Source organism: Cephus cinctus, unplaced genomic scaffold (assembly GCF_000341935.2).
Source record: "Cephus cinctus unplaced genomic scaffold, Ccin1 Ccin1_scaffold1762, whole genome shotgun sequence".
Lineage (NCBI taxonomy): Eukaryota > Metazoa > Arthropoda > Insecta > Hymenoptera > Cephidae > Cephus > Cephus cinctus.
The window spans coordinates 275919-300205 of NW_014333980.1; the positions used below are offsets into that span (position 1 = coordinate 275919).

The following is a 24287-nucleotide window of genomic DNA, read 5'->3' on the forward strand; positions in this document are numbered from 1 at the left end:
GCGTACAGTACGTTAGCTTCGATTAACATTACACAATAACAACGGAAACAAATAGAAACCAGCAAAGCACAGCACACAATCTGAGGCAGTGCGTTAATTAGTAATTTAAAAAAAAAAAAAAATTAACAACAAAACGAAATTCCACAGAACAGCGGTGGCACGATAAGGAAATTTCCGAAAAACTTTTACAATTTGCCTGGCATATCTCTGGCGATACCATATCATTTGCTCGTCACATTATCTATTTCATTGGCGCAACCTCTGCAGGATGCGTAATTGTGCAGAATGTAAAAATACTGTTTCGTACAGGTGGTGACAAAAGTGTTATGTATTTGGTAATATTATAATTAAAAATTTCAGAGCTTACAATGATAACATAAAAAGACAGAATGAGTAATTGAGTTTTGTTTTTAATATGACAGAAAAAAAAAACGTTACTATTTCCCTGGACAAATCGGTTCTCATTATAATTAGCACGTTAATTTTTATATTATAGAACTTATTTTTATTGTTTCTAACACATCTTAGTGATCTATCGTTACCCTTAATCGATCTACTTTCGATGAATTGATATGTATATGATTGTAACAGATAAATTCATTCAGGGAATATATTATTCTTGCTCGAATTCGTAAAACAGTTAGTTTAATTATCTCGTGTTAGTCCGCGCTGGTAATTTGTAGGTAATTAAGTTTAAACATGATGAAGTAATGGCTGAAGTATGAAAGAAAATGAATAAAAACTAATGTGCCTTTCAAGTTCAAGGGTCGTGGAATTTTACGTTATTTCTATTACTCTTATGATATATCACGTTAAATGAAATAGCGACAGCCAGTATCAATTATTGAATTTTTAGTAAAAATATTTCCATGATTTTATGCGCGATATCTATCCTGTTTTATAATATATGTATTATTCCAATCGCAATACTACATTATCTGCTCTTGATTTATCTTGTATAATTTCCTGTATTTAATATGTATTTATTTATGTAAACTAAAGTGACAAATTGTGTATTTCATTATAACCACAGTCCTATATATGCATATGACAAAAATATCTTGTATTACTCAGTCAAAAGTACGAGTTCTCTCAAAGTTTTTATCAAACTTCAATCTCTAATTAATTTGACGTTAGATGATCAATAGTTTCCAGCTGCTCCATTTCAATTCTTTTTAAAGAATCATACTGTACTCTAAGTCTCTCCAGTTCTGTAGACTTCTCAATAATCAGCGCCTATAAAATTAAAAAAGAATCATTGTACCATTTCGGTCTTTCTTTCAATGCTGGAGATACTTGATAAAATTACCAAATATGTCTACCTGTATTTGCTGTTTTTGCGAGTCTCTCTGCTTGGCTACCGAACGTAAAAGATTGCGGGCACCTATCGTTCTCATTTTCTCTTTCTCGACCTCGGTCGCCAAGGTATCCACGATTCGAATGAATTCATCAGAGTTGTTTTGAAACTCGCTGATCTCTGTAAATGGATAGAATCATCGATCAATGAGAAAATTTATCGCAGCTAGCAACAGAATTTCCATCGTGTCTAAATGTTGAACATTGCCGTGCTTGGTAAACGTAAATAAAATTTTAGCTTAGAAATGCATACAGGCAAAAGTCACGATTGAAAAACAATTCCAAACTTGGATTGCGATTCGCATAATATTATACGGTTAAAACATGTTCATGCGAATTGAATATCCAAGTGAAACATTATTGAATAGACAATTTGCAAATGATCTTATGTGGGACAAACTGTGCGCAAAGTACCGAATCGGTGCAGAAAGCATACAGAGGGCAGTGTGTGCATTTCTGTCAGGAAAAGTAGGGGCATCCGCTTATCTTTTCGAATGATTCGTATGGGTTCGAAATAATAACAGCCGAAAAAGGGAAGAAAGAGGTACCGTGATAGACAAGGAGGTAAGTGCAATAAAAAATAAAATAAATATATGCAACAGACAGAGTTGAAACGATGAAAGTGCATTGTATTCTGCTGTCAGACGATGACATAAATCTGTATATCATATAGAGCACGAAGCATATTAACGCGACACTTACTGGAAACAAAATTTTTACATTCCTCCTTAAGTTTATTTGTCTGATTGGACACTTCTGGCTCCAGGACACATATCTTTCCAAGATCGTCTACGTAGAGACCGTACTTCGCTAGGGAGTCGGCCATTTTGTTAAACAAACGGCGGCGACGCAAGTACTGCGCATGCACAGTGTTACCTCGATGCTCTTGCCAATATGGGGTATAGTAGAGTGTTCTTCTCGAGCCGAGTCGTATAAAAGCTAGGATAAAACATAGACGAATCGTGCTCTACTTTGTTTTGATAAAATTTCGTGAAAATGACGCTTATCAACGAGACGTAAGAAGTTAGACTCGTTAACGCTAGTTACAAGTGTCGTGTTGCCAAATCAAAAGAGTGCCGCAACGTTCTCGTTGCTCATGTGTTAAATGTTGAGTTTGACACTTGATAAAATCGATATTCCGTCATCATCATCATCATCACCGTCATCGCCATCATCGCCATCGTCATCAATCTCGGCATTTCTCATTAACGTTTTCGTTATGTCCGGGGATCACAAGACCGTCATCAAATATCCATCTGAATATGTCAAGCTGAATATCGGTGGTTCACTCCATTATACTACCATAGGCACTTTACGAAAACATGATACAATGTTACGTGCTATGTTCAGTGGTCGAATGGAAGTTCTCACTGATTCCGAAGGTGAGAAATTGTTCTTATGCAAATGCCAAATTTTAGGGAATGATCTAGTTATCGTTATATTTGCAACATGCCTTAGGGTTCTTTGTAGACAAATAATTGTTGATGGAGTGAAATGGCAATGTTACTGTTTTATTACAGGTTGGATATTGATTGATCGCTGTGGAAAACACTTTGGCACAATTTTAAATTTCCTACGAGACGGATCCGTCCCGTTACCAGAGAGTGTCAACGAGATGGCAGAGTTGCTTGCCGAGGCAAAGTATTATTGCATTAGTGAGCTGGCTGAATCGTGTGAACAGGCGCTCCTTAAGAAGGAGCGCGAACCAGAGCCAATATGTAGGGTGCCGCTTATCACCTCACAAAGAGAAGAGCAGTTGCTCATTAGTAATACAACTAAGCCTGTAGTAAAGCTGCTCATTAATAGGCACAATAACAAATATTCGTACACAAGGTATTATTTGCAATTCTATATTAGGTGTATATGTGCACTGTTCACAGAAGACTAAAGCATCGCCTGTGCACTTATACTTTCAGTACTTCAGATGACAATCTGTTAAAGAACATTGAACTGTTCGACAAGATGTCCCTTCGTTTCAGTGGTAGAGTCCTATTTATCAAAGATGTCATTGGCTCAAGTGAAATATGCTGCTGGACATTTTATGGTCATGGTCGTAAGATAGCAGAAGTTTGCTGTCATTCGATTGTTTACGCAACTGATAAGAAGCACACAAAGGTGAAGAATTTAAAATAATCCTGAATAATATAGGTTTATATCAAAGTATTATCGATTAAAAAAAATAATATAAAATTCTTATATTCAGGTGGAGTTCCCAGAGGCTAGGATTTATGAGGAAACTCTTAACATCCTCTTGTACGAGCATCGCAATGGTCCGGATCAGGAACTGATGCAAGCGACGTCATCGAGAGGTGCCGTTGGAGGTGGACCACCATGTACATCTGATGAAGAAGAGGGTGAGCGTTCGGGTTTGGCACGCCTTCGCTCCAACAAACAAAATACCAACTGACCCACCCTGGCTCTCATCAGTCCTCCCCATCCAGCAATCCTTAGCGTGGTACGTTCCTTAAAAACTCGCGCCAACATGAAATAGTACAACGCAACGGAGTTTCTCATGAAGAACCTCAACCGTGCCTGGTGTTGCGTGAAACTTGGAAAACTAAATTGTGGCAATAGGTCGCGCGTGTAAATTGATAAATGCGTCCTGGCATTGTCCTTCGTAAAAATAACAATCTGTCCTATTCACCCTTTACACATTTAAAACGCGATCTTGGCTAATTTGCCAGGAAACAGAATGACAAATTCGTCCCGCTTTAGTTCATTGGTCGCGATTAAGTAGTCTTGTGGTTGGTGAATATTTAAAAAAAGTTTTATCTCATTTCCTCGTTCGTTAATTGTCATTAAGATAAGAAAACTCATAGAACGTATTGTCATTGGACAAATAAATGTGCATAATGTTCGGTTTATGTGCCAAACGACGGTGCAGCAGCGTCTATACAGCGATATAGATTGAGATTGAAGTTGCCATTCTGTACTTGACTCATGCAGTCATTTTAACTTCAACATCTCATACTCTATAACAACTTTTAAGCAGTCTCTTAAATTCGCGATTTAGAAATGGCGTGCGAATACCGCTCATAATTCATGTTCTTATATTTCTTTCTTCATTTACTTTCTTTTTGTCTTTTAAACATGACTGGGACTGCGTTTACTAGCGGTTAAATTATTTATACATCGTTCTTGTTGATATTGTTACTTCTTACAGTTTTAATCCGTTTCTTCAATAAATCCTGACGATCTACGTGGTTGTTATTTTTACTTATCGATTCGAATACTATTGACAATTTTATTGAACTGCTTAAGGGATGGCGTGGAGTTTACTGTCATTGATTTACATATGGAATGAGAAATTTATGAGAGAGCAGTAGCAGTCTGATTTGGTTTTGTTGTGTGTGTTGAGAAACTTATTAGCTACTTGTAGTAATTAGTTTATTAATTTTCTTGTACGATTCTGTCGATGATGACAATATTACTATGCAAGTTTTGAGGTTTTTATTCACTCTGCATTTTAGGATACTTCAAGAGTCTTATTTTGAAGGTTTCTTACAAGAATTTCATAAGCTTTGAATTTTCTTTACAAGTTTTAAGCTTAATGACTATTATTAAGAGGGACCATACGTATGAAACTTGATCTAAACTTTTTTTTTAATTCAATTACGCAGTTTAAAAACTTTTGAATACAAAGTTGCTCACCGAGACGCAAAGCACCTATTTATATTTTTGTATTTAACTTCTTTCCGCACAAACATTTGCAATTGTTTTGCGACGCAGTATCCAAGTATTTAATATCAAGAAAAGGCAGTAATTATTTCTTTGAATCGAATGTATTCTTGTTGGGAACCAAATGCATTTAAAAAAAAAAAACAGTATAAAAACTTGTCATCAATAAATGACTCATTAATTGACTCTGACGACTCACTAGTCAAATATTTAAGAGTTAACAATTAATTCAGCAACCTCTCCGATCCATTATTAAATTAAATTTTCCAATAACCCTTGTGATAGAATCAAACAGAAGGCTGTCTTTGATAAGAATGCAATTTGTCCCAGCAAGAATAACCAACCACGTAAATCCAAATCTCAAAAACTCTAAAATTCAAAATATAATATCACACATTCCTAAGGACAATCATGATTATTGCTCCTGAGTCATTCTAAGAGAATAGGGCCAACTTTATGTGATAATATACACCATAATTTATGAGGATACACTATATATATACATAAAATTATTTCGAAGCCGGAACGAACGAAGTCATGCAAATTTATTTATAATAAGAGATAAAACTTACGGTTTAGCAAACGTTATAAGACGTCGCGGCTTTTAAATCGAAATTGTAATTAATATAGATGGGATTAATTCCAGATGTAAACGATAACATTTACTTTTTATTGTCTCTAAGCACACAAACACACAAACGCAAACAACCCACCGATTTCTGATATTATCAACATTAATGATTTTTCGAAGATAGGTAACGTTAATCGCTTAATCCTCATTTCATCATGAGAAAGTTGACGGCCTGGCATCCTCGTTAAAATTCCATTCTATTCTTGATTTTGCGCCCAATAATCAAGAATACTGCGTCCGTGCGACAGAGCGTAAAAAATTATACAGAGTCCTTTTTAATGTCTCGTCTATTTTTATAAACGTACAGACGTACGACATATATTTGTAATATATCATATAATCATTAATCGAAGAAAAAAAACCAGGCGCGAACATTGTAAAATTCTTTGCTCTCGTATACATCCTGCAGTCGAGACCTAGAATACAGGGTAATCATTTTAATGCGACAATGATGATAATGATGATGATGATGAGTTTAGAAATCTCATACTTCTCAATTGCAAACTATAGAACTACTTCTATCCGATTAATGGAGGATATTACGATTTATCATATCAATGCGATGACCAACATTTTTCAAAGTCACCGTATCAATTACTATGTTAATGATACTCTCCGATTCGGTGTTTATGACTGGTAATAATTAAAAAAAAAAAAAGGAAGGACCGTTATTAGTGTCAAAGTATTTTATCAATGCTGGACAATAATGGCACAATTCCAGCTCCTTAGAAATCTGCGTGATAGACGTTTTTTGAGCTGTTCCAAGAAAAAAAATATTTTCAATGTTACATAAAAATCTGTCATATAAATGTCACGTCCACCTGCTAACGTTTCTCCCATTCAGAATGGTCCTAGATCATTAATGCCGTTTGTGATCTGAAAATATTATCCACGTATCAGTGATACCATTTTTATCATTAGCTACACGTGACTCCTCCGTCAAGAGTGTTTTCTTGTCTATGTCAAAATTAATGACCTTAACTATCATCATTGCTGTATTCGAATATATGTTTAATAATTGTAGTTGGTGTCAGAACCCAATGACAAACTATGATGAAAGAAATATCCAACCGTTAAGATAATAATTCGATGCAAGGACTAGCGTAAGTGCCAAAATTGTCAATCGTCATTTTCAATCAATGGCGATCATTAGATAAAGCGTTGGGAAGTTTAATAATTAGACCGAAAAATATGTAGATTCATAAGTGTACATCGTGGATCCTTAATTAATCTAAAGACACGTATTTTTATTATATGTGTAATAATAATTATTATTATTAGTGTCTACTGTTCGTCTAATGTCTAACAATTCATCTGCTCAGATGACTCGATGTCTGAAGCTCGTTTTCTTCGACGCGGTTCAATGCATGAACTCCGTTTATCTCCAGAATGCAAGTATGTGATTGGCTAATAGCACAGTTAAACCAAGTTTATGCATTGAATCGCGTCGAAGAAAACGGACGTAAAATCATTAACGGGTACACGGGCCTCTTCTGTTAATTCGTCTTCCATAATTTTACTGATGTAAAATTCATAATATTCCAATAGTCTGCTCTGCGTTGATGATTTATTTATTTTACGTGAGCCTAATCGCCTCTCTTCTATGTTCTATGTTCTATCCAATAGCTGGATCAAATAGTTGTCAGATTCTGTCTTCTTGACTGATAAGCAAAAGCCAGACAATATTTACATGTTAACGTTTAGGAAACTGTCATCGAATGTTGAAGTTGACATTTTACTTTTTGAAAATTCTTTAATGTCAAACAACTACGACGTCTCTACGTGTTTAATGTACTCTGGTATTTCTATGTGATCTTTCAGCGTATATGATGAACTTTACCTGTCGATGGCTAATCAATGTTTATTGATCGTGATATTAATCGTTGGATGTGAATACTTTCGATTGGAGCGGAGATGTAATATTTATGAATATGCTGTAAAATCGCGGGCCACCGAGAGTCATTATATTTTATAAATATTTTTCATAAGTTCTGTACTATCGGGATGCATCGATACTTTCGAGAAAGCATTCGTGTAAGATATGTATATCTTAATAAGTTACGTGTAGTCATTGGTTTGTTATACTTTGTACAATAGTTTAACGGATCGGGCGTATAATATTATGTATGCAAAAACGCACAATTATTGCGATTTAAGTGTAAAAGCTGGCGTGGTATTATATTACAATTTCGAAATATGCTCAAAAAAGGAATAGCAGATGAGATATTTGGTGTACGTGCTCTAGAAAGTCTTTCTTTTATCTTTTTTTCTTTGGATAATGTAATAGGTATCTCTTTTTAATATTTATAAAATGTACATTTATTATTAACGTCAGACGTATCTCTGTTGTTTCTACAGTGAAATTGGACGGAGCAGGTATTTTATTTAACGTTATTATCTCGTTTCAGGTGTTTTGGACCGCGTAATCGAATTAGTATAAAAATATCAGTATCACGATGTTATTGAATGAAATTATATGAAAATAAATAATGCTTTGTTGTCGTACTACCTTCTGCTTCGAAAGTCCTTACGAGTTAGTTTTTTTCAATAGTTAATTTTGGAATTATTGAATAGTGACGGGAATTCAGTGCGTATGCAAAATGGTTTCTTGATTTCTGCCGATGTCGATGAAGGCATTTTAAATCATTTGTTTCAACAATCGCGCTCGTTGCCCCATCTATAATGTTTTAGGGCGCTGGAGGCTCATTCTATTCTGACATTTTTGTTGAAGATTGTGTCAGTTGCTGACAAATGGGAAAATCAAAGGAAGGAAGCTCCGACGAGGATGTAAATATTGGTATGTACTTGTTACTTCATTCTTTCTCTCAATCTATTTTGGTTTTATTCGATAGATTCTGGATAATGATGCGTTTATGCTTGGATGGTGATTGGCGGGGTTAATGATTTGTTTTAGAGAATGGAATATGCATGTGTGAGATGCATAACTCGTACATAGTTTATCGACGCGTACTGAAATTTAGTTCGGAGCATGAACGTGACGTGGCGTTGTAGTAATGTATTTAAATTTGAATTAGTTATTAGATATGGAATTTCGAAGAATGCTTTTTACTTCTGCAAATGTAAGAATTATTTTTTTTTTTTTTTTTACAGATATGAATGATGTGTCACCGCAGAAAAGGCACAAAAAGCACAAACATAAGAAACACAAGAAGAAGAAGATTGTACATGACGACAGTGATGGTTTCGCTGATGTAGTCGCCGAAGTTGATCGCAAGAAAGTTTTTAAAGTTCGCTTAAAGAAAGAAGAGGACAAGAGGTAGTGGTTTTAGAGTAATAATTTTATTATGCAATCGCTTATGTTATTAATAACAAGTTTTTGTTTTTAGCTTGGAGAAGAAACCGGAGAAAATGGTTAAAGTAACTACTTTGGGGGCAGCAGGACCGAGTACAGCTACGTCGCCTAAAGCAGTGTCTAAGAAAAAAATTAATAAAACAGGCAAAAGTAAGGATAGTGGCACAAGTAGCGAAGAGGAACGATGGCTCGATGCTATCGAATCCGGAAAATTGGAAGAGGTAATTAAACTCATTTAAAATAATAGTTTTAGATACTGTGAACTTTTCGTTTGCTTTACACATGCTTTATTTTAGGTCGATGATGAATTAAAGAAGATCAAACCAAAAGATCCTAAATTAATGACTGCCCGGCAAAGAGCAATGTTTGAGAGAAAAACTGATACTGAACCAAATCCTGGTGTAGAGCAATTAATGTCTTTGCCATCAGGATATAAAGAAAAAGTAATGACAGCAGAAGCCATTCAAAAAGCTGCTTTAAAATCATTAAAGAGAAAGCAGTTGGCTGATGAGAAAAGAGAGAAGGACAAGGTACAGTAAAAAATTAGGTCACTTTTGAAAAGAATGAAATGTCGACCATACACTGACTTTGTTGTCTATCTATTCTGAACAGAAAAAAACCATGGAGAGATTATTGAAGAAGCAAGAATCCAAAGCTTCAAAGATTATTAGTAAAGGAAAACCATCCAGAAGACAAGTTCCTCTAGTCACATATCGTCTCACAATTGAAGGAAGTTCAATCTCTTTGCCACCTGGTGAAGAATTCCCACTGCATCCTGCTAAGGAGTAAGTCAATATTATCTTATTATTGCCTAAGGACAGAATAAATACTAGATCTTTTATTTCATTTAACAGATGTCAACCACCACCAGTCACTCTCTGTGGTATTGAAAACTGTCGTAATCCTAAGAAATACTCTTGTTCGAAGACAGGCATACCCTTATGTAGTTTACAATGTTATAAAGCTAATCTGTCTATCTAGATCACATAAATTTACGTAGATTACCCTTTCTTAACTATTGTTAATTTACCTGAATGAAATTTTTTTGTAAACCTTCAAGCAGTTTTCTTAGTATTACACATATTTATAAGTGCATAAGTTCTATTGTTACTTATCAGTAACAATGATACAAATTACATAAGATTTTTCACATATGTAGTGGTATCTAAATTGTTTTTCAAGTACACGTGTAATAATGCCTTATGTAAGAAGAATCAGTCAGGTTGGCGGAAGCCTGCTTTCACCTACTCAACCGGAGTCTTTTGAGTCTTCGTCCAAACGTGACGCGCGGTGGACGAGTTTTCCCGCTCTGAAGAGTCGGAAACTCGTAATTAAAGTGACCGTTAATTGATATAATGTTTAATTTAAATATCGTGATTAAACTGTGATTGACATTAATATAAAAAAATTCTAAACAATATTTTCAACAGTGCACACCATTACATATTTGAATATTTATTTTGTGAATAAAAAAGATGTTATAATTAACCAGCAATCATGAAAATTGTAATCAGCATCAACCTGATAATTTTAATTATCGCATCGTCTTCGAAGACTCTCAGTAAGTGATTTCAATTATTTTACGAAACTTTCTACAAATTTATTTTACCTAGTATTACGAGCACCGTTTAATCTTGAGAAAGTAAATAATTTCATTTCCGTATTCCTTGTTACATATAAATTATTACTACCTGTGCCGATATTACTTTGCAAGAAAGCATGATAATTCCTTCCAGCATCACTGCTCCACGAGAAATAATGAAATCTTCAATTTCTCTAATCAGGTCAGGGCCACGAATGTTCTCGATACTGTGAAATCGGCGGGGTCACGAAAAAATGCAGTTATAATTTCTACGTGAGCGAATTGCCGTCCGGGATCATCAGGTAACAGATGAAATTATATCAGGAAAAAAGGAAAGATTCATGAATAAAATTAACACGAAATAAATATATCTACATGTAGCAATAAGATCGATAAATCATTTTATCGCATAAAAAACAAACATAGATCACCGGATCTAATAATACTTATCAATAAATCATATATCTCATTATCTATTTCTACATAATTAATATGAATTGCGAACAGATTGTATATTGTAATGGTTATTTATGTATGTAAAAGGCTAAATCGGATCTTCTAACGGTAAACGCATGCATATACATATATACATGTGTTGTGCATCAAGAAATTTTAAATTCCTCAACAGGTTCTGTAACTTTTTATACAATGATCATTTCTTGCGGGAGTACGTGTAAGATATCTATGCTATAACATAGATTTACCATTTACTAGTAACGCTTGAGAACTCTTTTCTCGAGCAGAAAGAACTCTGGATTGTTTCTCGGTCAAGTTCCTCGCGCCTTTTATATAGTAATTGTAGCCTCAGGTTATTGTAACAACCTGTATACTATACGGTACTGCATGTTAACTTTTGCATACAAATGTTGTTCTTCAAATTATATAACTGAACTTAACGATACTGTGTTTAAATAGGGAATCAGATTAACTAGGTAGATTAATCTCTGGGTTATGCGATGCGTGACGTTATATAGGATGAAAAACTGCAAACCATCGTTAATTTTATGTTAATCTATTTTATAGACGGTGCAATGGTAATAATACAATATGCTCAGAGAATTATGGCTTGAGACATTTATTGTTAATTAATGGTACAAGCCCTGGACCTTCCATAGAGGTAGTTCACTTTTATATGAATTTTATTATTCTGATTTCTAATTGCAATGTGCTTATCGTTGTAGGTATGCCAGGGAGATACAATAGAAGTATTTGTTTATAATAAATTAGCTAATGCCGAATTGTCTTTCCATTGGTATGGTATTAGGCAACAAGGATCTAGTCATATGGATGGGGTTTCTATGGTATCTCAATGTCCGATATTCCCATTCGGTGCTTATCGATATGAAATGAAGGCTGATACAGCTGGAACTTATTTTTATAGTGCACATTTAGGTATGTGATAAGAATAATAAAATTGTATAATTAATAATGAATGGTTGTGAGTGTAATTGTAATTGCTGTGTGAAATTCTAATAGTTACGCAGCAAGGTGATGGTTTATATGGATCATTAATAGTACGAGAGGCAAGAAATGATCCAAAGAAGGAATGGACTCTTCTTGTAGCATCAAAATCATCAGTTCCAATGACTGGACTTTCATATACATATCCAACTGCAGAAAAATTACTTCTTAATGGACAAGTATAATAATAAAATATGTTTAATGTTAATGTGGTATTATTTAGTGATCATAAACAATTTTCTTTTGATTAATTACAGACTGGGAATCTAGAATTATTTGTGGAGAATGGGAATAACTATATGTTGCGTTTTATAAATGCTAATGTATTCCACTGCCCAGTTTCTGTTACACTGGCTAGACACAGACTCAAAGTATTAACTGTTGATGGTAATATGGTTGAACCTACTATGACAGGAACTCATATAATTATTTTTCCAGGTAATTGAAAAATTATGTACAAATTAGATATTTATTTTTATAAGAAAAACTTGTAGATGTTCCAGACTAGTAAAGTAAAACAAACTGGATGTAAATGTTTCAGAAAATCAAAATCACTTTATACGATAGAATTGATTATCATTTTGATAATCATTCTAAAAATCTGAATCATTTGTTATTGTATTTTTTACAATAAAAATGCTCGTAATTTATAAGTATCCAATGGTGATTGTGGCGCGAAACTCAAAGTGGGGATTCAAAGTGCCGAAGTGAGTTCGTGCGTACTCGGATATCCTCGGACCCTTGGATTTCTGCAATAGGAAATAAAGAAAGGAAGAGAAGCTCGGAGCGTCTCGCGAAAAATCGTTAAAACGCGTGCTTGGTTTGTTGGCGTCGCGGCGTCTCAGTATGAATTAGTGAATATTACTTAAAAAGAAAAAATATTCTCTACGCACGTACTGGAAGTTCGTGTGTATCTACAGCCAGGAACCTTGGAAAAAAGTCATCAAGATCTTGCAGAACAACAACAGAGATTATGGAATGGACCAGAGAGAAGACTCTTGATCTATTACGAGAATATCAACAACGTCGTGTGCTTTGGGATTGGAATGCAAGAGGCTATAGAGATCGTACTAAAAGGAAACGAGCTATACAAGAACTTGCTGATGCCCTGGGTTGTAACACACTTGAAATTGAGAAGAAAGTAACGAATTTAAAATGTCAATATTCGCGCGAAGTGCATAAGATACAAAATAGCAAGGATGCTGCAGCTGGACCAGATGACGTTTATGTTTCTAAATGGTTCGCTTTCAAAGCTATGCAATTTCTTCAATTTGGAACGAGACGTTATAGTAAAAGAAAAAAGGTACGAACGTTGAAACACCGTACTCTTATAGTTTTACTGCCATCTTCGCTTATTAGGCAATTCGCGCAACATCTTCTGTTTTTCTGGCATTCTTAGAAAGCATAATAATACTCTTAAAATTATATAAATGTACTTGACACTGCATATTATATATTTTTATTTCCTGGTGCACATTGTAATTCTTAGTACGTGTATCTTGATGTCAGATGTCAAACATTATGAAAGTAATCTAATAGAATTTTTATAGACTGTATATATTATTAAAAAGTTACATGTATTTTTTTAACTTGGTTTTAGTTATATCAAGAAAATTACTTACATCTTGTTCTTCTCATAGAAAGCTGAGGAACAGTCGAAGCTCCAAGAAGAATATATCGTCAGTGATATAGATCCAGAAAGCATAACATTCATGCACTATAAGGATGAGGAAGAAGCAATTGGCTTCACAACAGGTTCCCCAAATGCATCTTTGAGCGAAGATGCTGAAGAATCATCCTTGTCAAGTTTGAAAGCTATTCAGAGATATACCGATTCTTTGACAGAGTATTCAAACAATCCAATACATGACGAGGATAACTGTGAGGATGAGTGTTCGCGTAATCAGCGAGAACGTAAAAAAACGAAGGAAGAATTTCTTAAGTTTGGTGAAAGCATCGCAGTTCAGCTTGCAGAAATTCCAGACTCTTATTCGAGATCAGTTGCTAAATTGCGAATCAACCAAATCCTTTTCGAGGCTGAAATTGGTGTATACGCTCAGACACGCCGTTAATACATAAAAATATTAAAAAGACAAATATACTAGGACATTAAAATCTCGCAATATGAGTCCTACAATATGTACGAAGGTGTCTTATTCTAATAGAGAACAAAAAGAATTGGAAAATTGTAGGACCTAATACTTGTATTCGTAGTCAATGCTTTCTCTTAAGGAGCATCTTGAGTCCTCCTGTACCATGTCTTAAAGAATGTGTGTCTACAGTCTTAAGATCATGCTTTGTCTCAAGGACGGACTATGGATATGGGTCTGAAGTATGATTTTTTTTTAATATGAAACCAAGTTTCACTGTGCCCAGTTATATTTTTCTTAAGGGATCATTACAGTGTAAAATTTTCAAAACATCGATTTTTTTTTTTCATTATCTGATAGTATACACGGTTATAAACATTCTGTCCAATTTTTATGTCGAAATTCGAATTAATTCGCTCGCTACAGCCTTTCTTAGAAGAAGACATTGGACGGTCAGACCTGGCGCACTCCGAACTTTAAACGCGTTTTTCTCGGAATGGTGTTTTTCAAAACGGTGTCCACTCTCAGAGAAAGAAATTTCAAGCTATCCATTTGAAATTTTAACAGAACATTCTTCACGTCATTTCTTATTTTGCTATGGAAGCTTTTTTCTTTTTTTTCAAAATCTTCCTATTTTTTTTTTTACGAAATACTTGTATATTTCATAGGTGCTTCAATTTGTAAAAAAAAAATTAGACCGATTACCTTATTCCATGCACCTAAAAAAAAATCGCGAAAATCGGCTATTTTTCGGGCGGTCACACTCTGATGATCCCTTAAGATAGTTTGGTTTCAATTCTGTATATATAGGTATAGGAAACGTCAAGGAATACACCTGTATTTTTTTTATTTTTTGTACGTACCGCGTGCTTACGTTAAACTCGCAATAGTATACATGTATAAAGTATGCATATTTCTTAAGACAATTATTGAAACATATGGTATATTGTTATGCGAGCTGGTTCCCGCGCTTCGCTGTTACTTTCCATGTGACGTTTTTGTTTTTCGATGTACTCACTATGTGGGTAAAACTTAAATGCGTCCGGTGAGGTGAAGTCGTAGATTAATTTTCTCTAGATTCTAGAGTCAATCAACAGAACGAACGATGAAAAAATAATTAACCGATATTAAAGATTCTCATAGGATAAATCGATTGTCAATTTGTAAATTGGCCTATCTCAATTTATATGAAATTTTCAATGAACGATATCATCCGGATTTTATTACTTTCTCACTAATATTGTACATAAAGTAGTAAAATAAAATATTTTTTTTACTCTTCAAATAGTTCCGTGAGACGATAAAAATACAAGCGCAGAAGATACCTTTTATTAGAAAAAGTTGTCCGAGTATGTGATAAATTATGTACAATATAGAGTTTTTAGTATTGAATATTAAGATATAATCAGGCGCAAAATTTATTTACTCTAATATCTTTGCATTTCATTTTTACATGTATTTCAATTTCATATAGCAGTATAAAGCTGTGGATTAATTTTGCACAAAAATCTCCACGTAGCTTAAGTGATATGATACAACATTATTTATACTCAGTAAACTTTACTGTGAGTTCAGAACTCAGGAAGTTTGCTATGTTTTCTTATATAAAAATGCGTGGGAAGTTTTTGTCATTGTACAACGAGAACAATTATTTTAACTTTGTGTTATGCTGGGACGTTTTTCCCAGGACACTTTCTCCCTAAAAGAGATTATTTTGCGTTCGAGGCGGCTGTGCTAATTGCATTTATTTTCGTTTATTGTAACAAAGAACGCCATTAGCTATGACTTATTTTTAGTGAAATATCATAACATGGAATTAAGGAATGCAGTTGTTACTAACTAAATCATAGTATAACTGCATAACCGCATTTGCTATGGAAGCTTTTTTCTTTTTTTTCAAAATCTTCCTATTTTTTTTTTTACGAAATACTTGTATATTTCATAGGTGCTTCAATTTGTAAAAAAAAAATTAGACCGATTACCTTATTCCATGCACCTAAAAAAAAATCGCGAAAATCGGCTATTTTTCGGGCGGTCACACTCTGATGATCCCTTAAGATAGTTTGGTTTCAATTCTGTATATATAGGTATAGGAAACGTCAAGGAATACACCTGTATTTTTTTTATTTTTTGTACGTACCGCGTGCTTACGTTAAACTCGCAATAGTATACATGTATAAAGTATGCATATTTCTTAAGACAATTATTGAAACATATGGTATATTGTTATGCGAGCTGGTTCCCGCGCTTCGCTGTTACTTTCCATGTGACGTTTTTGTTTTTCGATGTACTCACTATGTGGGTAAAACTTAAATGCGTCCGGTGAGGTGAAGTCGTAGATTAATTTTCTCTAGATTCTAGAGTCAATCAACAGAACGAACGATGAAAAAATAATTAACCGATATTAAAGATTCTCATAGGATAAATCGATTGTCAATTTGTAAATTGGCCTATCTCAATTTATATGAAATTTTCAATGAACGATATCATCCGGATTTTATTACTTTCTCACTAATATTGTACATAAAGTAGTAAAATAAAATATTTTTTTTACTCTTCAAATAGTTCCGTGAGACGATAAAAATACAAGCGCAGAAGATACCTTTTATTAGAAAAAGTTGTCCGAGTATGTGATAAATTATGTACAATATAGAGTTTTTAGTATTGAATATTAAGATATAATCAGGCGCAAAATTTATTTACTCTAATATCTTTGCATTTCATTTTTACATGTATTTCAATTTCATATAGCAGTATAAAGCTGTGGATTAATTTTGCACAAAAATCTCCACGTAGCTTAAGTGATATGATACAACATTATTTATACTCAGTAAACTTTACTGTGAGTTCAGAACTCAGGAAGTTTGCTATGTTTTCTTATATAAAAATGCGTGGGAAGTTTTTGTCATTGTACAACGAGAACAATTATTTTAACTTTGTGTTATGCTGGGACGTTTTTCCCAGGACACTTTCTCCCTAAAAGAGATTATTTTGCGTTCGAGGCGGCTGTGCTAATTGCATTTATTTTCGTTTATTGTAACAAAGAACGCCATTAGCTATGACTTATTTTTAGTGAAATATCATAACATGGAATTAAGGAATGCAGTTGTTACTAACTAAATCATAGTATAACTGCATAACCGCATTCTAGAGTCTTATTGGGATATTTTTTAAATGATTAATTAGCTGTTTCCTTTTTTGTCAATTATCCTAAATCATAAGTAATAATATTGATTGTGACATTAATATTGTGAAATTACACTTTTGTGTTCTGCAGAATAATAGAAACGTGACAATATCGGAAATTCTTCCTGGAAAATGAAAGGTTCTTATGACATCTAATAAGAAAATAATAATCCTTAGAGCGAAGTTGATAGACGCCTTCGAAATGGATTTTCAATGCGACGTCATAAACGACAGATGTTCTCGTGTCAATTTATGTTGCTCTAATGTGGAAAGAGATGATGAGGATCATATATTTGTTGATGGTACATTGGCTTAATGTGCCTTATGATTTTGTACTTCACATGCTTTTGTACTTAATATTTTCGTATAATGGAATATTGGCTTTCACTAATACGACTTTCTAGTATGTGTAATATTATTGAAAAATAATTGACACGTTAGGCCTTTTGACTGAAATTTCATATTTGTACAATGTAACGGATTCCCCTTGAAAATAAGGCAGCCTTATTATGCGTTTATACGTTTTTATGTAAACTCTTAAAGAAATACTGTTAAGTTACATTTTGTACACTTTTTGTTCGGTAATAAAATGCTTTTCGCCAGAATTTTTATTTATTCATGACGAACCATGACACGTTACTACGGGAGACTAAATTATTCAATATATTTGTATAAATTTTATTCAGTTATATTATTTTTTTACAGGTGAGAGATTCGATTTGATTGTCAGTGCCGATCAATCAGCTGGCAGATATCTTTTAAATATACAAGGACTTCAGGAATGTCGACATTTAATTCATGAAGCTTACTTGAATTATGGTGATTCGAGGATTAATGAAGTGACCAAAGACACGGATTATTTGATAACGGATAATGATGTGATTGCCACTGTGAGCCTTGGTTATGATTGTAATACGGCATCAGAAAATATTATTTGTGCAATGGATCTGAAGCATTTAAAAATGAAGATACAGATGAAAGGATTGGACGAAAGGCATTTTAAACAGCCTATTAATACGTTATTCGCAGAAGAACCGGAAGAAACAATTTATGTTCCCTTCGATTTAAATAGTTTTGATCAGATCACCGATTCCATGACGGATTACAGATACAATATCTATGGATTTACATATTATCCAGCATATCTAAGTATGGGATTAAATTATATTAGCATATCTGCTTATTAAGAGAAAATTACTCTCCTCAGGTTTACTACCGAGTGGGGGAAGGATTTCACAAATTAATGGTGTAACGTTCAAATATCCCACATCCCCAATCTTGTCGCAACCAGAAAATACGCCGGAGGAACAAATATGTTCTGTAGAAGGTCGTTCAAATTTTTGCAAGGAAAGTCCGCTATTTTGCGAGTGCATTCAAATAATTGAAGTTCAACCAGACAAGTTGATTGAAGTGATCTTGATCGATGAAGGTACAGAATAAGATATGATATCATGTAATATTTCATTCTAATAGTATATGTTTTATTTTCTTCTAGGTTTTGGTGGAGATGTATCTCACACTTTTCATGTGCATGGTTATAATGTCAGTATAGTTGGACTAGGGACTCTGAAACGTCCTATATCGAAAGAGGAGATCATGGCATTGAATGATGAGCAACAATTATTTAGAAATTTATTGGATCCTCCAATGAAGGATACTTTTACAGTACCGAATAAAGGATATGCAATATTACGTTTTTATACTGATAATCGTGGTCAGTTGCTATTCACTATTACACAAACGTTTGCATTCAATTGGTTTTGATATTATGATAATTGAATTTACTAGGGTATTGGTTATGGGAAGCACGAAGTACAGGAATTGCGCCTACGATCTACGGCCCTGGAATGCAATTTTTAATGCGTGTGGGGACACGCGAAAATATGCCGACAGTACCAATTGATTTTCCAAGTTGTGGCAACAATAAGCGTCCAGATATGATATTTGAGTCGCATTGATAAAATGTGTATCTTATAACAATGACAAAGTATATTATCAAATATTTATTTAGTATTATATTTTATATATTTGTTGCCGCTGGAAGAGGACATTTTTAAATAAGCCAATCAAATCAATCATCAATATTCCAAGCTTTCTGACAGATCAATAAAAATAAAAATAAATAATAAAAAGTTGAAAAATAAGGAATAAGGGTATAAAAATAGAGAAGAAATAAGAAAAGAGATAAATCAGAAAGTAAAGAATGAAATATAAAGAAATAAGGAAGTAAAGAAGAAATAAATATAGAAATAGAAGAAGGTTGGAAATGGATATGAGGGGTGCTTCCAAGAGACCAAAATAGGGCACCGGCTCGAGGAAGAATGACCGCTCCGAGTCGGGGCACTGCCTCGAGCGCCCCCCGACTCTCCGCCTGCTCCCACTCACCGAGTCCTGCGCGCACACAATTTTGGGCAACTTCCAGTACTTCTATAGTACATTACGATACAAGTGTGCAAAGTAGGTGATTCCCGCAAGAGTCGGGTTTGTCGCCCGAGCGTAGCGAGGGTGACAACAAACGAGTGCGGGAGACACCTATGCGCACATGTATCGTAATGTTATTTTCTTAACAAGCTGCATATAATTCGATTTTGCACACGCGTTTACAGTGCGGGAATGAGGCACTTTGCGCACGCAAACCCGTGCGCAAAATCGAATTTTGCGCACGCTATTAGGAAAATATGCTTGGCCAGAATTTCAAATTTCTAAGTGTTAATATTTTACTTTATTGATTTAATTAATTATTTTATTGTTCCAAACAATTAATTTATTTTCGCCATTTTACATTTTACATTTTTCAATTCACTTTGTATCTACTCTATCTATTTTATACTCCGGTAAAATAAAATTGGTTTCAAGAAGATCGGCCCACTCACAATCTCCCTACTCATCACCTCCATAAATCAAGTTGGCGGACTTTCACTTTTTGAACTTCTTTTTCTGCAAATCGTTTATAGGTATTGCCTCGTTAGTTGGTAAAAGTGAATAATTAAAAAGGTTCTGGCTTGAAATTATAACAGCGTGGGAAATGTTTTGGAACACGTGGAAGATCATTATCATCGTTTCCAACATGGAAAACCATCTCCATTCCTACCACCATATGATAAATGAAATGACAGTGGAAAAGCCACCATCCTAGAACATAAGAAGGAATATTTTAGCACAATGGTGGAATTTGATTATCTACTTAAAACTGATGCTGTTGCATTGATTTACCTGGATTTGTAGCATTGAAACGGAATATGACGTAGCCTCCACTAGGTACCAAAACTGTATCTTTACGTGGCAGAAGTTTGTATTTCTGCCCCTTCAATTTCCTGTCATGATCCGCTATCACATTTTTCATTTGATTGTCTTTACCAGTAGTATTAAGGTTTCCAATGTCAAAGATGTGAAAAGAATATCCATGAAGATGAAATGGATGTATGAGTTCATTTCCAACTAGACACAATACATCATGATATAAATTTCATCGTTAAACCAATAACTTTGTAAACTACTTTTAAATCTTACATGTATCGTACAATATCACTTCAACCAGTGAATTCAGTTTAACATCCACTATGTGAGAGCATTCACAGGGTACGGTGCAATTTGTAGGTAATTTATTTCCATTACAATATTTTTTTACCCCTTGAGAGATTGGTGGATACGATGGGAATACATTGGAGATATTATTAATATGACTAGCAAAGGGTATTCCATTAGCTGGTACTGCAAAGACACAAAAATTGTTATTAGTTTACAAGAAATTGATTGAAAGAACTTTGATAATAGTAAACATAATTTTTACTTAAGAAATGACGATAAGTTCCTGGCTGGTAAAGAACATTTTCCTGGCCATCATAATTATAAAAGCCAAATGGTAATATAAAACGATAATCTGGTTTTACTTTAAGTATTGTTGATTCAACCTTTATAACTGGTCGAAACTGATTAGCACATATTGCTTCTGGTCGTGTTTCGTTACAGAGAAAGTTTAATTGGTTATATTTCTGTATATGTATAACAAAGTATGTTAGAAAGGTTATTAGAATTCACGTTTACATATCTCACAAAATATTAAATAATTACAATTCCAGGTTGCTCTGGACGATACGTTGGTTCAGGAGTTGCAGGTACATTAGATGCTCCATTATATTGAAGAATTGCGAGCTGATTCAATTCTGCACGATTACATGGACCCACTCCTGTCAATTGAACCCAATATGACCCAACCGTCTGATTCGCAGTTAAAACAACGTCTACACGTTCGCCTAAGAAAGTAAATAAAACATAGCACACCTCGTACATGAGAATAAAAGAAATGCTAGCAAATACAGCTTTTAAAATTAGTCAATTACTTTACACACCGGATCCGCTAATTATTGAATTCACAGGCTTTGGTACAACTGGGTCTCCATCTTGAGCAATTAACAATAACGTATGATTTTGCACAGTAAGTTCAGCCAAACAGTTTGTACTAAAGGAATTGATAATTCTAAATCGATATCTATTTCCACGTTTTACTTGAAAAATTTCCCGTTGACTCGTAGTCGTCTGATTAGTGTCTAGATTCTGAATGAATATATAATTATTAGAATTTCCCTATGAAACAATTAAATGTTCATCCCTTACCGTCCAGCGACCTTTTCCATTGATAAGAAGATTGTCAGGTATCTGACCGGGTGATCTAATGATACGTCCAGGATATCTGTCTTCTGCCATTTCATGGAAATAATCGCTTACGAGTATCACATGAGTTCGAAGATCTTCGTCGTATAGTTTATATTGAGGATCAGCTCTGGCAGATTGTCTTATAATAAGGCTGCCGTATTGGCCATTTATTTTGTGCAGAGCAGAATGGGAATGATAAAAGAACGTGCCAGCATTTGCAGCCATAAATTGATATCTATAAATACAGCGACGTTAATACGGATCTTTTTTCATTGTGTCACTGTAATTAAATAATATATACCTAAATGTAGTTCCTGAATGAATAGGACACTGCGTTACATACGGTACGCCGTCATAGTACTGAGTTTTTTCTTGAAAAATACCATGCCAGTGTATTGTTGCCTCAAGTGCAGGTGTTTTATTTTCTACGTCCACTACTACTCTATCGTACTGGCAGACCTTTAAAAGACAATTTTAAATTTCGATATAATTTAATTTATTCATTATTTTATTATTACTTGTCACTTACCTGTATACTTGGACCAGGTAACATTCTATTAATACTCAATACACTACGTTCGTAACCATCTCCTTCTATGCACTGACACTGCGGTGGGTGAACCAGCGGATTTGTATTGCTTGGTTTACATAGATTACAGGCTCTGTGAACAGTCATAAATTAAATAAAAATTTTTGAAATTGGCCGACATCTGCAGGGAATTCACGATTGCACGTAGACAAGAGCATTATGATGGTTCATGATTTTTTGAGTTTTTTTTAATAATGCCCTGTTTTCTTAAAACTTGTTTTTTTTTCGATTAATATACCTGTTCATTGTCGTGTAGCACTCAAGGGTAAAGTGATAGTAACAGGTAAGTCGTGATTTACTAGTGGTACAATCCCTGGCACATTCTTGGGGTGTTGAAAATACGACATTACTATTGGTGGGTTTACCATATGAAATATCGTAATTCTGACGTTCTGCAGATTTAAAAATTGAAAAAGCCCATAAGTTTTCAGAATGCTAAATTCCAAAAGGAACTTAGGTTACAGTCTATTTCGAGGTATACACGGAAACAGATTTTGTAAATTAAAAAAAGAATCTTACCTTCTGGAGTCCCACGTTTTGTTATTGCACCAGAAATGAGTGTATGAATTACAATAACGACAGATGTAATACGAAGCTTCATGATCATTGAACGATCGATGAAATTTATCGCAGAATTCAAAATTGCTAAGAATTACCTGCACTTATTTTTTTCTTTCTACTTCACCTTATCCACTACTGGTTTATTAACAGTCAATTTGGTTTCATTTTATACTGGGTTTCATGTCTGTAAGATATATATTTTTATCATTTAGAATAACAGCTTGTGCAACATATACTATATAAAGAATATTCGATGACGTAAAACAGGGAAAAAATGCAACATTCACGACTTTGAATTATATTCTTAAAGTGTATTGCGTTTTAAGAATCCTATTCCTACATTTCGGGCAACGATTGGTACTTGTCATGACTAAATTGAAATTTCTAAAATAATTAATTAGATTGATCAATAATTAATTGCATTCACTGACGTTGAAAGACACATTATCACATTTATCAGTTAAATATATTTCTTATATATTTTAACCTTAATGGATTATTTTTGCTATTGTCGATTTTTAAGAAAAATATATTCCATTTTATAGGATTTTTGCAATAGTATGCTCACAGACAAATTACGATACTCGAATACTTTCTGGCAATTGCAAATTAATAATGGAGTTGAAACTGTTAATAAATGTATTAATTATAATTAACCCTTCATATAAAATAATGTGGGTAAGAAAGAACATATTTAAACAAAATTTTAAAGTGTATCTTGTGATAAAAAGATATTTTCAATCGTATGCTCTGATGCTAATGGGAATGTTGCACTTGTAACAACAGTATTAATATCTAGTATGACACTTTCTCGTGGTATGTCCATGTCACTATGTCAATATTTTATATTAGTTGATATTCATTATTCTTTTCCAGATATATAATAACGTCTACCAGGCATTAATAACGGGTAAAAGTCTTACATAGTACAAAATGTACATAGGACGTTCACGAGACGTCTTGTTATATCGGAACAAGGCTATCTTGTAATGAGCTGCAAAACGCGATACTAAAGATTCCGTCATATTCGTGGTTCACCCTATATAAGAAAGTCTAACAGGCATTAATAACGGGTAAAAGTCTTACATAGTACAAAATGTACATAGGACGTTCACGAGACGTCTTGTTATATCGGAATAAGGCTATCTTGTAATGAGCTGCAAAACGCGATACTAAAGATTCCGTCA

The 24287-nt window shown here is 34.0% G+C and overlaps 6 protein-coding genes across 10 annotated transcripts; 4 read left to right on the forward strand and 2 right to left on the reverse strand.

The window, feature by feature from the left end:
- Window positions 1–390: 390 nt before the first annotated feature.
- Window positions 391–2210, reverse strand: LOC107273626 (intraflagellar transport protein 20 homolog). Its single transcript, XM_015752013.2, has 3 exons — window positions 2059–2210; window positions 1323–1477; window positions 391–1236 (listed from the first exon to the last, which is right to left on the reverse strand). The coding sequence occupies exons 1-3, from the start codon at window positions 2180–2182 to the stop codon at window positions 1123–1125; spliced, it is 393 nt and encodes a 130-aa protein (XP_015607499.1). The 5' UTR covers window positions 2183–2210; the 3' UTR covers window positions 391–1122.
- A 44-nt stretch (window positions 2211–2254) lies between these two features.
- On the forward strand, window positions 2255–8170 carry LOC107273623 (BTB/POZ domain-containing adapter for CUL3-mediated RhoA degradation protein 3). Its single transcript, XM_015752008.2, has 4 exons — window positions 2255–2738; window positions 2877–3189; window positions 3273–3471; window positions 3560–8170. Exons 1-4 carry the CDS (start codon window positions 2462–2464, stop codon window positions 3761–3763), a joined length of 993 nt encoding a protein of 330 aa, XP_015607494.1. The 5' UTR covers window positions 2255–2461; the 3' UTR covers window positions 3764–8170.
- A 108-nt stretch (window positions 8171–8278) lies between these two features.
- Window positions 8279–10037, forward strand: LOC107273624 (INO80 complex subunit B). Of its 2 annotated transcripts, XM_015752011.2 has the most exons (7): window positions 8383–8462; window positions 8580–8681; window positions 8777–8942; window positions 9013–9199; window positions 9275–9508; window positions 9591–9763; window positions 9833–10037. In XM_015752011.2, exons 3-7 carry the CDS (start codon window positions 8779–8781, stop codon window positions 9957–9959), a joined length of 885 nt encoding a protein of 294 aa, XP_015607497.1. In that variant the 5' UTR covers window positions 8383–8462; window positions 8580–8681; window positions 8777–8778; the 3' UTR covers window positions 9960–10037. The 2 variants fall into 2 exon arrangements, with proteins under 2 accessions (XP_015607496.1, XP_015607497.1); XM_015752010.2 differs by lacking the exon at window positions 8580–8681 and having other exon boundaries at window positions 8279–8462.
- A 236-nt stretch (window positions 10038–10273) lies between these two features.
- On the forward strand, window positions 10274–20155 carry LOC107273622 (laccase-7). 4 transcript variants are annotated; one of them, XM_015752004.2, is made up of 10 exons: window positions 10280–10539; window positions 10763–10862; window positions 11584–11677; window positions 11742–11952; window positions 12037–12200; window positions 12279–12459; window positions 18003–18446; window positions 18505–18726; window positions 18793–19011; window positions 19086–20155. In XM_015752004.2, the coding sequence occupies exons 1-10, from the start codon at window positions 10476–10478 to the stop codon at window positions 19253–19255; spliced, it is 1869 nt and encodes a 622-aa protein (XP_015607490.1). In that variant the 5' UTR covers window positions 10280–10475; the 3' UTR covers window positions 19256–20155. The 4 variants fall into 4 exon arrangements, with proteins under 4 accessions (XP_015607491.1, XP_015607490.1, XP_024946733.1 ...); XM_015752005.2 differs by lacking the exon at window positions 11584–11677 and having other exon boundaries at window positions 10274–10539; XM_025090965.1 differs by lacking the exons at window positions 10280–10539; window positions 10763–10862 and adding an exon at window positions 10932–11492 and having other exon boundaries at window positions 11825–11952.
- LOC107273625 lies at window positions 12606–14593 on the forward strand. The gene is made up of 2 exons (XM_015752012.2): window positions 12606–13324; window positions 13662–14593. Exons 1-2 carry the CDS (start codon window positions 12995–12997, stop codon window positions 14091–14093), a joined length of 762 nt encoding a protein of 253 aa, XP_015607498.1. The 5' UTR covers window positions 12606–12994; the 3' UTR covers window positions 14094–14593.
- A 1-nt stretch (window position 20156) lies between the features above and the next one.
- On the reverse strand, window positions 20157–23189 carry LOC107273621 (oxidoreductase OpS5). The gene is made up of 11 exons (XM_015752003.2): window positions 23059–23189; window positions 22778–22931; window positions 22480–22612; window positions 22252–22409; window positions 21912–22185; window positions 21647–21851; window positions 21369–21550; window positions 21088–21289; window positions 20808–21008; window positions 20511–20735; window positions 20157–20429 (listed from the first exon to the last, which is right to left on the reverse strand). The coding sequence occupies exons 1-11, from the start codon at window positions 23144–23146 to the stop codon at window positions 20284–20286; spliced, it is 1968 nt and encodes a 655-aa protein (XP_015607489.1). The 5' UTR covers window positions 23147–23189; the 3' UTR covers window positions 20157–20283.
- Window positions 23190–24287: the final 1098 nt, after the last annotated feature.